The 13640-nt window shown below is 38.7% G+C and overlaps 1 protein-coding gene across 6 annotated transcripts in view; it reads right to left on the reverse strand.

The window, feature by feature from the left end:
* The window catches only part of TFPI (tissue factor pathway inhibitor), a 59581-nt gene that overhangs the window by 8651 nt on the left and 37290 nt on the right, over positions 1–13640 (reverse strand). For 5 of the 6 annotated variants that reach the window (XM_045033122.1, XM_045033121.1, XM_045033123.1 and 2 more), the window contains 3 exons: positions 8014–8052; positions 3843–4019; positions 2834–2929 (listed from right to left, as the gene is read on the reverse strand). In XM_045033122.1, the coding sequence (XP_044889057.1) occupies positions 2834–2929; positions 3843–4019; positions 8014–8052 (312 nt within the window). Of the gene's footprint in view, positions 1–1855; positions 2036–2833; positions 2930–3842; positions 4020–8013; positions 8053–13640 lie in introns of those variants that run through there. The other variant, XM_045033124.1, reaches the window with a different exon arrangement.

A 13640-nucleotide genomic window follows, 5' to 3' on the forward strand; every position in this document is an offset into this window, starting at 1 on the left:
AGTGACAATTTCATAAACCTGGACTTCCTATGTTTATTATTTGCCAGATAAAATGTCCCATAGCTCAGTACCATGTGGTCATGAACAGGCAATGAAAGAATCCATTGTATTGTACACATGCAAGGAACAGAGCGAAGGCTTCTGAGTAGCGATGGCAGAAAGTGTTCCAAAAAACAGCTTTCCATCAGAAACTGCTGATATAATGGAATAGAAACATTCCATGAGAACAGGTCAGTTCTGTTGAAGCTTTTGACAGAAGCCAGGCCTTGGCATCTGGGTTACCCAGCTCCCTGGCAACCTGGCAGTCTGCCTGGTGGGCTCCTGTGGAGCCCAAGCTTCCAGGCTCCCCAAAGCTACATGTGGTTGCCTGATGAGAAGCCAGAAGCTGGGAAGTTGGAGATCCTTGGGTGCTCAGACTGGAAAGTTTTGAAATTTGTTGAAAAACAGGGAAGGAAAGAGAACCCCACTGAACAGGGACTCTGTCCTATACTTGAGGGCTGGACACAGGCTGTCTGGACTCCTTTGCAGGAAGTAGCCAGCTCACTCATTCTTCCTCCATCCATGGATAGGGTCCAAGAGCCAAGTGTGACACAATGCACGTTTGCTGTGTTATATTTCATATATCTAATAGTTTCAGAGATACCACCAAACTGTTCCCCGAGCCCTACTTTATTGCAGTACCTAAACTTCGGTCTCAGCTTTCTGGTTGTCAAGGAAAAGAAAACAGAACAATCTTCACATAAATTGCAGAACTGTTACAATGTTAACCAGATAATCAGATCTTGCATCCAACAGACTAGATCTGTGAGTATAAATTGCTACAGGTATGTTAACAAGTAGAGCAATGCCAATTTACCCCAGTAGAGAGTCAGGGCCATGTTTGGAGAGAATCTTTTAGTAACAAGAATAGGAATTGACAACCTGCATAATTCCATATGAACTGTGCTGATAATTGGATTTCACTCCTGTACCATGTTTAAATGGCACAGTGTAGTGTGGAGAATATCACAAGTCAGCTTCCCTCTTCTGTTCCATCAGAAAATGAAAGGTTTGATTCTCGGCTCACTTTCTCTGGTTTTCCAGCAGTGTAAAATGAAGTTACCCTGTGATTTACACCCAGAAGGAGAATCAGTCTAAATGATCTTTTCTGTCAGCAGGATGATCATAGTGAGCAACACTGCAAGAAGTTTCAGATTTGCACTTAAGGAAGAAATATAGCTCCATCTAGAAATAGAAGAATTCAATTCTCTGTATGGCAATAGGTTTGTTGGTAGCTTATTTATTTGATGTTTCTGCAGCTTCAGATCTATCACCAACAACACATTTCTTTCTTTGAAACAGAGATTAAATAAATGTTCAATGGTATGTTAATATATTTCCTATAATGAGTGATTCTGTGGAGAGCATTCTTTATTGGGTCCATAACATGCCCATTTATTTAAAAATAGAAAATGCTTTAGAAAAAAAAATGTGATTGATTATGCCCTCTCATTTTCACACATTTGTTGTGTGTGAGATTTTCAGAGTCACATAATTAGTAAATATATCTCAAGGAATTCCCATGCTATTATGACTCTGTATTTATGCTTTCTTGTTAGAAAAAGCTTCCACTTATGTAAGACTTTTCAGCAAAATAGTCGTCCAAAATGCTGTCCTCTCTGCTTAAAGCTTAGCTATTTCAGCAACTGTGAGTTGCTGTCTCAGCATCAAATGCTGCAAACTAGTACCCAAAATAGACAGAGTCACAAAAGCTTATCCTCAGCCCAACAGTGAATATCATCACGCAAGAAATGTAACACAACACAAGCGAATAAATATCCAAAGTTTATTATCAAAATCTTACTAGGCAAAGAGCACTGATACATTCCCCATCCATTATCTTATAGCCGATGTCAAACACTGAAGGATCAGTGAATGCATTAGCCATCACCCAATCTCAGGAAGTATATGTGAGTACAAGTGCAGAAGACCATCAGAAAGACTTGGTGAGAGAGATCAGTCTTTTCCCAGCTGTTGCGTATTCCCTCTTGTACAACTGTGGATCACAAATTGACATGCCTCAACCACATTTACCTTTCAAAGCCTGGACAAATTCTTAATTTCTAATGCACAGTCCTCAACTGTGGAAACTTGTCCAGAGCTAACGTCAGAGTCGAAGGGCCCGAGGCTTATTTGCATTCAGTTGACTCTACACCTCTTTGACAGCCTTGAAATGGATACAAATTTAATTTACACCCATGTTACTTATACCCCCTTACCAGAGTAGTGTAAAATGGTCTTAGTGTACATGAGAATCAGGTCTGATAATTTTATTGGGCCAAATTCCGAAATCTGGTTATGGCCCCTTTGGACCATTCAGGTGGCTGAAAGGGTCTGTAATACAGCTGCAAATCACCAGCAGAGAATTCATTTGGCATAGAGGGAAAAAGCCAAGCAACTCTTGCTATGTATGGAAGGCAGACACCCTGGTCTCTATGTGGGAAAAACTCAGGTAGGATCAGACATGTCTCATATTTATTCACTTCCTCCTTCTCGGTCACCATACAGTAACTGAATTTAATCTTTCCTATAGTAATTATGTGTCTCACATAGTCATTACACTTAAAGAATAGTAAATTTTAGTGTCTCTTACATGTCAATGTTTACTCCAGGCCATAGAAGAAAACTCTTCAGTCTCTACCATACAAATCATGTACAAATAATTTATGTTTTGCGGCAAAGCATTTCTTAATGTCTGTAGATCTCTAGATAATATTTTCTTTACCCCTTCACTTTCAGATGAACTGTCATCTCCATTTGTTTTACCCATGCAAATTCAAAAGGAAATTCTTACCCAAAAGCCTTGGAAACTCACTGGGCTTTGCAACGGGAGAGCTATTGTTCATCATGATGGGGTGTTCTGCATGTTGGTCTAATTGCAATGAATTTGCTGAAAGAAAAATAGAGAAATAGTGACTAAAGGGATATCTGGACAGCCTAGACCTTGAAACTAACATGTGACTAATATTGGTTTGACTGACTCCAAGTGTAGAATTAATAACACTAAAAACCAAACTTCCTCCAACCCACTGGTATTTTTACCCTATGGGATTGGTATAAATGCTATCCTAGGACCACTCTGTCCACCGAATAATTTAAGATCTTATCTGAAATTCATTATTTTAGTTGTTGCACTGTCAACATTCTAGTCACTGCACATATAAAACTCCTTTCAAATATGTATTATTACTAACAATTCATATGGCCCTTATCCAGATTCAGGCCAGAAATGAGGCATGATATAGATCTGTTGAAATCAGTGGAGCTAAACCAATATATCCCACATGGCCCTGTATTTTTTCCATTAATTGTCTTTTGTATTATATAAAAATTTACTCTTATTTCAGGCATGGGGAAATGGACTTTTGATCAATGAAATTTGCATATGCATTAGGGATGTGATATCGAACACATTCATTTTGATTTAAAAGAATTTTTAAAAAATTATAATATTCTAAATATTTTTTAGGTACACTAGACAACGTTAATGAATATTTTACTGGAATTGTAAAGATGAAAATATGTACAGATATTTAACTGAAAGAATCAGGAATTCTGCAATATTCATTGGAACTAAGCAGTGCCAAATAACCAGTACTAGCTTTATGCTATTTAAACAAACAAATAAACAAAAAAAACACCTTAATTGTTCATGGCTAAATGCGCTGGCTCAATGCAGTGCTTATTGCAGAATCCAGGTCCTTAATTTGCATTATACTCCTTCCCCACAAATCCCTTAAAACAATACCTTCTTCATACAAAAATAAAAATAAAAATGAGAATAACAACAACAAGAAACTTACAATTGTCCTGGCAGGCAATCTGGCATTCTTCCAAGGCCTTAAAGTTGTTCTGATTTCCCAGGCATCCACCATACTTGAACTTTTCACACTGCTGTGACTCCTTGTTATAGAAATACCTGGAAAAATAGCCTCGGCAGATTCCAGGGTCTTGCTCCATAAAACAGAAGTTGGGCTTTTCTGTTGAAAATAAAGAATGAGGAGTAAAAAATAACCTATGTTCTCTGTGATCAAAACTACAACAGAACTAGAAAATCTTTTTAAGAGAGGCCTGTAACTTCAGACTAAGGAGTGAAAAAAACTAACAAAAATTCCACACAATACTGCATTGGAGCATGAGAGCAAAATAATTTTGATTGCCTGCTCCTCACTTATCATACAGCAAAGCTCCAGCGAATTATCTCTGTGACCTGAAACACAAGATTCGATGACCAAGCAAATGACAGATGTTCTTATTAAGAAACTGACTCTTTGAATCAAAGAAAGAAAGAATTGTGTCTTGCTTATCTTATCTGAATCTTACTACAAATTATTCACCACTTGATAAATGCATCGAGTCAGTATTAGTGGGAATTATAGAAGCAGAGAGAAGGAGGTATAAAGGACTAATGCTAAAATGGAAGGGAAAAGGGGACATAACTTAAAGGAGCAGAAAAATTCAGAGTATATTTTGTCTCAGACATTGAACCGCTGTACAATGAGATAGAAACCTGGGGTGAGGTTTAGCATCACTTTTGAATCTCAGTTAGTACTACATGATTACAGCACAAACCAAGAAAATATGGGAAAATCATACAATATTCAGACAAGATTAATCCAGAGATCTAACGACCCATCATCTTGGGCTATGGCAGTAAAGGGAAAAGCAAAACGATCCTTGATTTTGTTAGCTTGTGACATAGCCCTAAGGTTAGCCTTAAAGTGTAGATATTCATTTTATTTGATTTTTCTCTAAATGAAGTTAAGAAATAAAATTATGCAGGAAATAAAACCTAACTGTGATTTTGAGTCATTCTGAACTGTCAGGTACACATATTTTGAAATATGCATTCTGTATCTGATTGACGGACTAATTAGGTAAATGTATATTTAGGCAACCACACAAAACATTCATTATGCATGAGATATAGAATAGTGAGAATGGATCTGTCTGAGCCACTGTGGCCTGCCAGTTGAATGTAAATGGTCAATTACACCAAGTAAATCTACAGTAATCCCACTGAAGTCAGTGAAGTTGCTTAGAATTAACTCTGGTATAAATGAAAGCAGACTCTGATCCATAATTTAAAAAGCGTCACTTATCAGACACACATTTGGCCAAAACAGCTAATTCAGAACCATTATGGAATATTGTATATTGAAATATTTATTATAATGTGTTACATTCAAATAATATTTATGAATTGTATTAATTTATTATTAACAATAATACCTATTTTATAAAAGCACCCATGCCCTATATTAGGAATGCATAATTTCAGTCTGTCTTAGAAATAGAACTGGTTGGTGAAACATTGATGGAACCATTTTTCATCAGAATATGCAGTTCCATCAAAATCAAAACACATCATGAAATTAGGTCGATTACATCAGAATAGAAAAACATGAAAAAAAGTTCTGGCAATGTCCAAATGTCCCAGGTCAACATTTTCAGAACAAAACATTTTGATTTTTCATTTTGAAATTATTTTCATTTCATTTTTTAAAATATTTTCTATTATATTGTTATACTATTTTCATTTTGTCAAAGTGACCCAAATTTTAAATGAAGCCACGTTTCAAAATCTCAGAATGTTTTATGAAATGAAACTTCCATCCTTCCCAGAGCTCTGCTTAGAAATGCTGTTGATGTCTTGTACTTAGCAAAGCTTTTTGACACACTTCATTGAGATAATGTGCAGATATCATCATTAAAATTTAAATCAGACTATCTTAATATTTTATTTTAAGTAACCAAAGTCAATAATCAAAAATTGTTTACTACCTAAATTTCATTTTACATCTGGGCTGTTTGTAGTTAGATTGAAAAATTGCATCTTCTGCCAGTAAATACATTAACAATAAAAGTCAAGCATAACACCATTTGGATTAGCATGCACTTCACAGAGGACAATGAAGTTGAGTGGTGTGGGTAGGGAGACACTATGCTTTCAGCTGAGAATTTAAATGAGATAGATAGTTCTTATATAGAATGGCACTAAAAGGCTATCTCAGACAATAAGCCCAGCAAAGGGGAAGGGTCTTTCACCAAATGCTGCACAACTACTCTTGGGAGAATTCTGTCAAATATTAAAAATCTGGTGCACAATATTTTAAAATTCTGCAAAATTCTGCATATTTTGTCAAAATAACAAAATATAATCACGCTCCTGTTGACAGAGGGAGCCTCAGCTGTCTGTGCCAGGCATTGGCAGGAGTGCTGGGGGAAAATCACTAATTATGTGGGGAAAAAATAAAATTCTTCAGGAAACATTCATTCTGTACAAATTCTGCATTGCACAGTGGCACAGAATTCCAGCAGGAGTAACAACATAATGAAAGAACAAAGAAGGACCTGTGTTAACTGAATTAAGGGAGCTGGCAAAAGATTGGATAATAATTCATATTGCTTAAACAGCGGATCAGCTTGCTAGAAAACTTCAAGCTGATACTAAAATGTGCTCTTGTGATGAAATCTAGTACACTGAGTTTTAGCTCAGAGCTAATTTGTACAGCTGTCATAAGCCTTTCAAGATTAGCAGTTATGAAGGATAAGGTGATGATGCAACCTTGAATATTGCGCCATATGTAAATGCTATCATTGTGCATCTGAGGAGTCCTGTCCTTCCCCGGAGACTTAGTATCCAAGAGTGTATTACTACAGAAATAGTCAACATTTAATACTGTTGATGATTAGCTACAACAGCTGAGTTTTGCAGGGCATTTGCTATCCTGTCATGGAAAGCATGGAAATGAGGGTTAGAGCTTCAGGGAAATATTGCCAAACTTCTGCAGCATCTGTGGAAAGTCAACTTTAAGGACCCCATGGTATAAAACCGGGCCCCTTTTCCAAACTATACTTTTTATATTAATTGATTAGCTATATTTGAAGAATAATTGGTTTGAAAAAATACCAGAATATTAATTTACAAACATAAAAAATGAGAGTAGTTCACTACATTTATACTTGTAAATGTGCCATATCTGTGTGGAGTAACATCCACTCCAAAACAGCCCCACCTTCATCGCCAAGAAGAACAGTATGTGTATGCCCATGCACACAAAGGAGAAGAGGGAGAAGAGCTGGTAAGCATAGGAAGAGAATTTACTAGCAACATAAAATACTGACTTCTATGAAGTTAGTGGGGCTATTTGGCCATTTCAGACCACAAAAGGCCTCAGACTACAGTGGAATCTTTGACGTCAAGTGGATAGGCAGCAATGAAAGGATAGCATAGTGCTGTGCTTCTTCTGATTACATTTGGGGTCTCCCTTTATCACAGATTAATGAATATATTCATGTTCGCTATGAAAAAAAAGTTACACTCCTGGGGCAATGGCAGAAAATGTGGATGTTTTAGAAGCTCTGAGTTTTAATGGTGTTAGTCAACTCAATCAAACTGTATTGTTAAGCCACTACTGTCTAATGTTTATTTCTTACCTGAAAGCACAGTGGTCTGAACATGCAAATACAAAATCCTTTTTATTCACGACTATGCAAACAATAATCACAAGCATACAGGCTAAACAAACTATAATTGTCAGCCCACTAACTCCCTAGCAGAGGAAGTACTTGAATAGTAGAATCATTTTAGTGCCCTGGAAAAGGCAATTCCTTCATCTCAAACTCCCCTCTGAATTTAAGGTCCTCGTAACTCTTGAAGAATCAGTTAGAGTCCCCCTTTCCTCGTTACTGAAGGAATGGAAAGAAAAATGCTTAACATTTTTATTTTGGAGAGGAGGGATTGCTTGCTATCGGTTTGGTAATCACTGTCATCCCAGATACTCTCAGTGAATACAGAGGAAGAAGAATAGTGAACTCTGACATCATTTAAACCTGAAGTTGCTCAATATCAGAAGGTATTCTGGAGCACTGATCACTTTTAGAGATGCAACAGGGGGACCTACCATAAAAAGCTCATTCCCTATTGTCTCCAAATACGACACCGCTAAGTAATTACAATATGAAAATTACCTTTTCCAAATCTTCCACGGGTTTTCTTCACTGGGAATTCTGCAATAGAAAGAAAGATATATATATATTTTAAAATAAATAGCAAGAGGTTCATCTCTAAAATGAGACTGTGGCATTTAACCAAAGCCCTGCACTGGGGAGAACATGGAAAAAATCGCTATTGCGCCATCCCTAGGTCTTGTCTACATTAGAAAAATATTGCAAATATTTTACACTTTTGCTAACACTGGTTTCAGCTCTATTTACATGGAAAGGCCTGCTATAGCTGTGCTACTGTAACATGTTAAGTACATTGAAGGGGGAAAGGGGGGGATTCCTGGCCCCACTGAAGACAATGGCAAAACACCCATTGACTTCAATGGAGTGAGGATTTCACCCAGAGGTGAAAGTAAGCCGATGCGCCATACCGGGGCAGATCGGCTTCCCCTGGCAGCAATTGAAAGGACCTGGGGCTTCCAGCAGCAGCTGGAGCCCTGGGCCCTTTAGAGGAAGTCAATGGAAAGATTCTCAGTGCATAGATTTAAGGTAGAATTGAATCTCCCTCTTTGAAATAATCACTGGACTACAATGTTCTAAACACAGAACAATACACAGAGATCTGCTAAAACGAGAATACCTCCGTTAACTTAATGTTATGTTACAGTGTTGAGAAAAGCTGGGTAGACCTTGCAAATCCTTCTGCTTGTTTTCTATAAAACAAATTCTTGGATGCTAAATCCAAGGTCTGTAGTTTAAAGTAACTGAATTTGTCAATGTTACTCATTGGAAAAAATGCTAAATATACTTCATATTTCAATAGAAAAACATTATGCTAATATATGCCCAAGAAGCCTACAGCCCTGGAAAGATTCTCCAGTTACAGTATGTGTTATTAGGTACATTCCATTCTTATGACTGTCAGCTTTGAAAAAATATTTGCATCAAAGTAGTACATTTGAATTATATTCTTTATCTGTTTTCCAAACAGCAGCAGGATTGGATAACAGGTCAAGGTCAGCAAGAAGATTGAACCAAACACTCAGGTCTTTAGGATTCTTTGCAGGTTCTTTTGCAGGCATCTCATTGGTGTTCACACCCAAATTGTGACTTGATCTGATCATGTCTGTTCATCCATGAACACTCATGCAAATCTCTTGTTTACATGAACAGTGCAGGGAGGAAACTTTCATTTGTAACCATGCACAAACATTCACCTCAGAATTACTCACTTTAGGTCATCTAATAAGGGATCAAAAACTGGGACTTTATGGAAAGTTTGTGAATGCATAGGCCCAAATCTATGTGTGCAAACTATTGGTCAGACAATTTTGAACAAAAAATGAATCTGGGAAAACCATGATTAACCAATTCATAGACAGAGTCTGAATGTAACAATCTCCGCCACGGTTATCAGCAAGAATTGAAGCTGAGATTGTCAAAAGCAAAGCACAGGCCTCTTCCACTTGATCTACAGTAGTAACAATAACCAGAGGCTCTTATCCTCTGTCGGGACCAGCCACTTAAAAAGAGACAGCACGTTACAAACTGGAAAAATGGGGAAAATCACTTATTTTAATGCCCCCTTTATGTTCTTCTTCCAGGCCCATTTCCAAACTTTCTTCCACCTCCAGTTAACCTCCTCCTTTCCTTTAAGTTCCTTCTTATAACCTATTCCTTCAAGGTTGCTTATAAGCTATGCTGAAATCAATTTAAGTAAATAAAAGTTCATCTATCTATAAATACATGCTAGCTTCTTATGTGACCACATAACCCTACTGTGCTCAAACTCAGCTTGTCCCCATCCCCTGACAATTTTCTCCTAGTCTTCTTATCTACAGCTCCACCTGCAATTCACTACCTGCAGGTGGGCTGCTTCATGGGGCTTTGCCTGGATGCAGCAGTTCATCTCAGGCAACAAACTGAATTGGGACCTCAGTAAGGAAACTGTTCAGAAAGGAACTCAATCTTTATTTGCTCTGTGAATCACCATACACACATTTAGTATATAAGTATATAGTATATTAAGAGAATATCTTATAAGAAAACACCATTGAAGTGTTGACTTCAGACATAATTTTAATAGTCTTTTTTTAGTTCAGTATTAAACAATTTGTTCCTCTTGAATATGATTAATAATAAACATATCTATAGCACCATAACTTTCCATGGCTCTTCAGTTACAGACGTGCTCATGATAAGTGCTAAATTTCTGGCACTGGTTTTTATTGCACTTCATCCCAACAGTAACGTCTCTTTCTGGGCAGTCTTTGACATATTTGTTCTTTTGAAAGCATCGTGCCATAGTTTCATTTTGGAATTTTAAAGCAAAACTATCAGGACAGCAGAATCAGTATGAAGTTCCACTGTGATGCATTTTCCTTCTTCCCCTGGGGTAATCCAGATGGCATCATTTAAAAAAAAATATATTCTTCAAAGACAACAAATACACAGTGAAGTGACTATCTTTCATTTGAACATATTTCTGGCCCTTCCTGTTAGCAAAAGTTTGTACCTTATTGTAGTGAGGTGGTGTGGTTCCCGGCCACCCTGGAGAGGGATGAGCCCCTCCCACATCAGAGTGGGCGGAGCCAGTGAGTCCTGTGCCTGCCCCCCAGAGGTCAAGGTGCAGGACAGGAAGTATAAAAGCCCGACCCCAGAACTCACTGGAGGAGCAGCCGCTGGAGAGGCCAGATGCCTCCGGCCTAGCTCCCGGTTGGGAGACCCTGGTGACCTACAGCGGATCCGAGGACTGGCTTGACCTGCCGACACCTGAGGCTGCCCAGAGCCCAGAGGAGCTGCCCAGCCTGCCCCTGGCCAGTTACAGAGGGTTTGTTGTTTACTTGTCTTTGCTCAGCCCCTGCCTGAGGGCCTGAGACATTGACTCCTTGCTGCCCCGCCCTGACCCTGGGCCTGGGCCTGCTGGATAAATTCTGATAAAGACTCCCGTGGCCAGGCAACTGGAAGGAAGTAGTGAGGCGGTGTGGTTCCCCGCCACCCCGGAGAGGGATGAGCCCTGGCCAAATCTCTCTACACTTATGTATAACCCCACAACCTTTCTATTTTCTGGACAGGGGCAGCTCCAGGCCCCAGCATGCCAAGCGCATGCTTGGGGCGGCAAGCCGCGGGGGGCGCTCTGCCGGCACCGTGGGGGTGGCAGGCAGGGTGCCTTCGGCGGCTTGCCTGAGGGAGGTCTGCTGGTCCTGCGGCTTCTGGACCTCCCGCAGGCAAGCCACCGAAGGCAGCCTGCCTGCCGTGCTTGGGGCGGCAAAATGCCTAGAGCCGCCCCTGTTTCTGGATGGTAACATCAGACTGTTTCACTACAGTCTACTTCCCCACATTGATTGCAAGTTTCATGCCAGAACATAAGAATGGCTCTACTGGGTCAGAACAAAGGTCCATCTAGCCCAGTATCCTGTCTTCTGACAGTGGCCAATGCCAGGTGCCCCAGAGGGAATGAAGAGAACAGGTAATCATCAAGTGATCCATCCCATATCGCCCATTCCCAGCTTCTGGCAAACAGAGGCTAGGGACCATCCATGCCCATCCTGGTTAACAGCCATTGATGGACCTATCCTCCATGAAGTTATCTAGTTCTTTTTTTGAACCCTGTTATGGTTTTAGCCTTCACAACATCCTCTGGCAAAGAGTTCCACAGATTGACTGTGGATTGTGGGAAGAAATACTTCCTTTTATTTGTTTTCAACCTGCTGCCTATTAATTTCATTTGGTGACCCCTAGTTCTTGTGTTATGAGAAGGAATAAATAACACTTCCTTATCTACTTTCTCTACACCAGTCATGATTTTATAGACCTCAATCATATCTCCCTTTAGCCATCTCTTTTCCAAGCTGAAAAGTCCCAGGCTTATTAATCTCTCCTCATACGGAAGCCATTTGTTGCTCTTTTCTGAACCTTTTCCAAATCCAATATATCTTTTTTGAGATGGGGCGACCATGTCTGCACAGACTATTCAAGATGTGGGCATTTAGTTTCTCCGCAATGGCCTTATCGTCCTTGAGTGCTCCTTTAGCACCTCCATCGTCCAGTGGCCCCACTGGTTGTTTAGCAGACTTCCTGCTTCTGATGTACTTTTTGAGTCTTTGGCTAACTGTTCCTCAAATTATTTTTTGGCCTTCCTAATTGTATTTTTACATTTCATTTGCCAGTGTTTATGTTCCTTTCTATTTTCCTCACTAGGATTTAACTTCCACTTTTTAAAGGGTGCCTTTTTGCCTCTCACTGCTTCTTTTACTTTGTTTAACCATGGTGGCTCTTTTTTTTGGTTCTCTTAATATGTTTTTTAATTTGGGGGTATACATTTAAGTTGAGCCTCTATTATGGCAGAATCAGCAGTTTTCAGCATGTGATCTCTACTCTTCAGGAAAGATTTATTGTGACTGTACAGCTCCAGACTTATTTCATTAACAGCCAGTTCAACAGTTTATCTTGCTATTGGTTCTACCGTATTACTCAAATGCACTACTGAATTAATTTTTCCTGTGTAAGCTAACAACATTTACGAGTAGCTTTGCTCTGCAATCAGGCATAGAATCATCCACTGTAGGTATTTTCCAATACAAGAAAGATGAGACATCTTTTCTAAGATGGATATATAGTACACTGAACTGAGAATTAGGACCTATGTGTAATTCTACTCATATCAGTACAATCTGAACAAACATGAAAATTGCCTTTAAAAGTAATTTGCTTCTCTGCCAAGTTTGTGTGTTTCCCTTTCTTTAGCTCTCTTTTGTGCAAAATGATGCTGATTTCTTGGAGTCTGTTAATTGCACCAGGCAGTTGTCATAGTGAGAAGCAGAGTGATGCAAACTGTGACAGAGAAAACACTCAGTGATCTCTTGGAGACTTTAATTTGTTGTTCATTGTTTTGATGCTCAGTTAATCTAACCTTAAAGTTCTGACCAAAAATATACCTTCTTATGGAAAAACTCAACATGGATATATTTTAATAAAACTAACCTTATTGAAAAATTTAAGTTTAATAGAAAACTGTAGCCTTTCCATAAGACTTTACACCATCCTATTTAATTGAATAGTAAATACATTTTACTATAAAATGATATTGGATGATTTAAAAGCTTATGGCAGTAATTCTCTATTAAATTCTATAAGTTTTCAGAGGTTTCTACAAAACCTAATGAAATCTAAGTAACTGCATAACTGCCCACCCACTGGTATTCCCAGTGTATTCATTTTGGAAATGACTGCAGGAATGAGAATCTTGCAATACTTGTCATTTCATATTTGGCTCACAGTTTCTGGAGAGGATTTGGGACCATTATTTGACACTCAGTTTGGCTCATTTATTTCTGCTTTAGTACTTAGCAACAAAAAGGAAAATATATGAGATATATATGTTTCTTTATGTGTCTCTTCTAGCTTTATTTTTCCAACTTTCTTTCACTGTGGCTTGTGTCTTTTTGTTTCTGTCTTGTTGGGATTCCCTCCGAGACCTTTTCCCACTTGGCTTCCCAAGAACTGAGTTTGACTCCAGATTTTTGTCACTCAGATATCTTTATTTGGCATACAGTAACGCTACACTGAGCTGATCAGACTCTAGTACGTGTGTATGTTTGTGTGTGTGTGTGTGTGTGTGTGATGCAGAGTACATCACAATTCAAAAGTTA

The sequence above is a fragment of the Mauremys mutica genome, chromosome 10 (assembly GCF_020497125.1).
Source record: "Mauremys mutica isolate MM-2020 ecotype Southern chromosome 10, ASM2049712v1, whole genome shotgun sequence".
Classification (NCBI taxonomy): Eukaryota; Metazoa; Chordata; order Testudines; family Geoemydidae; genus Mauremys; species Mauremys mutica.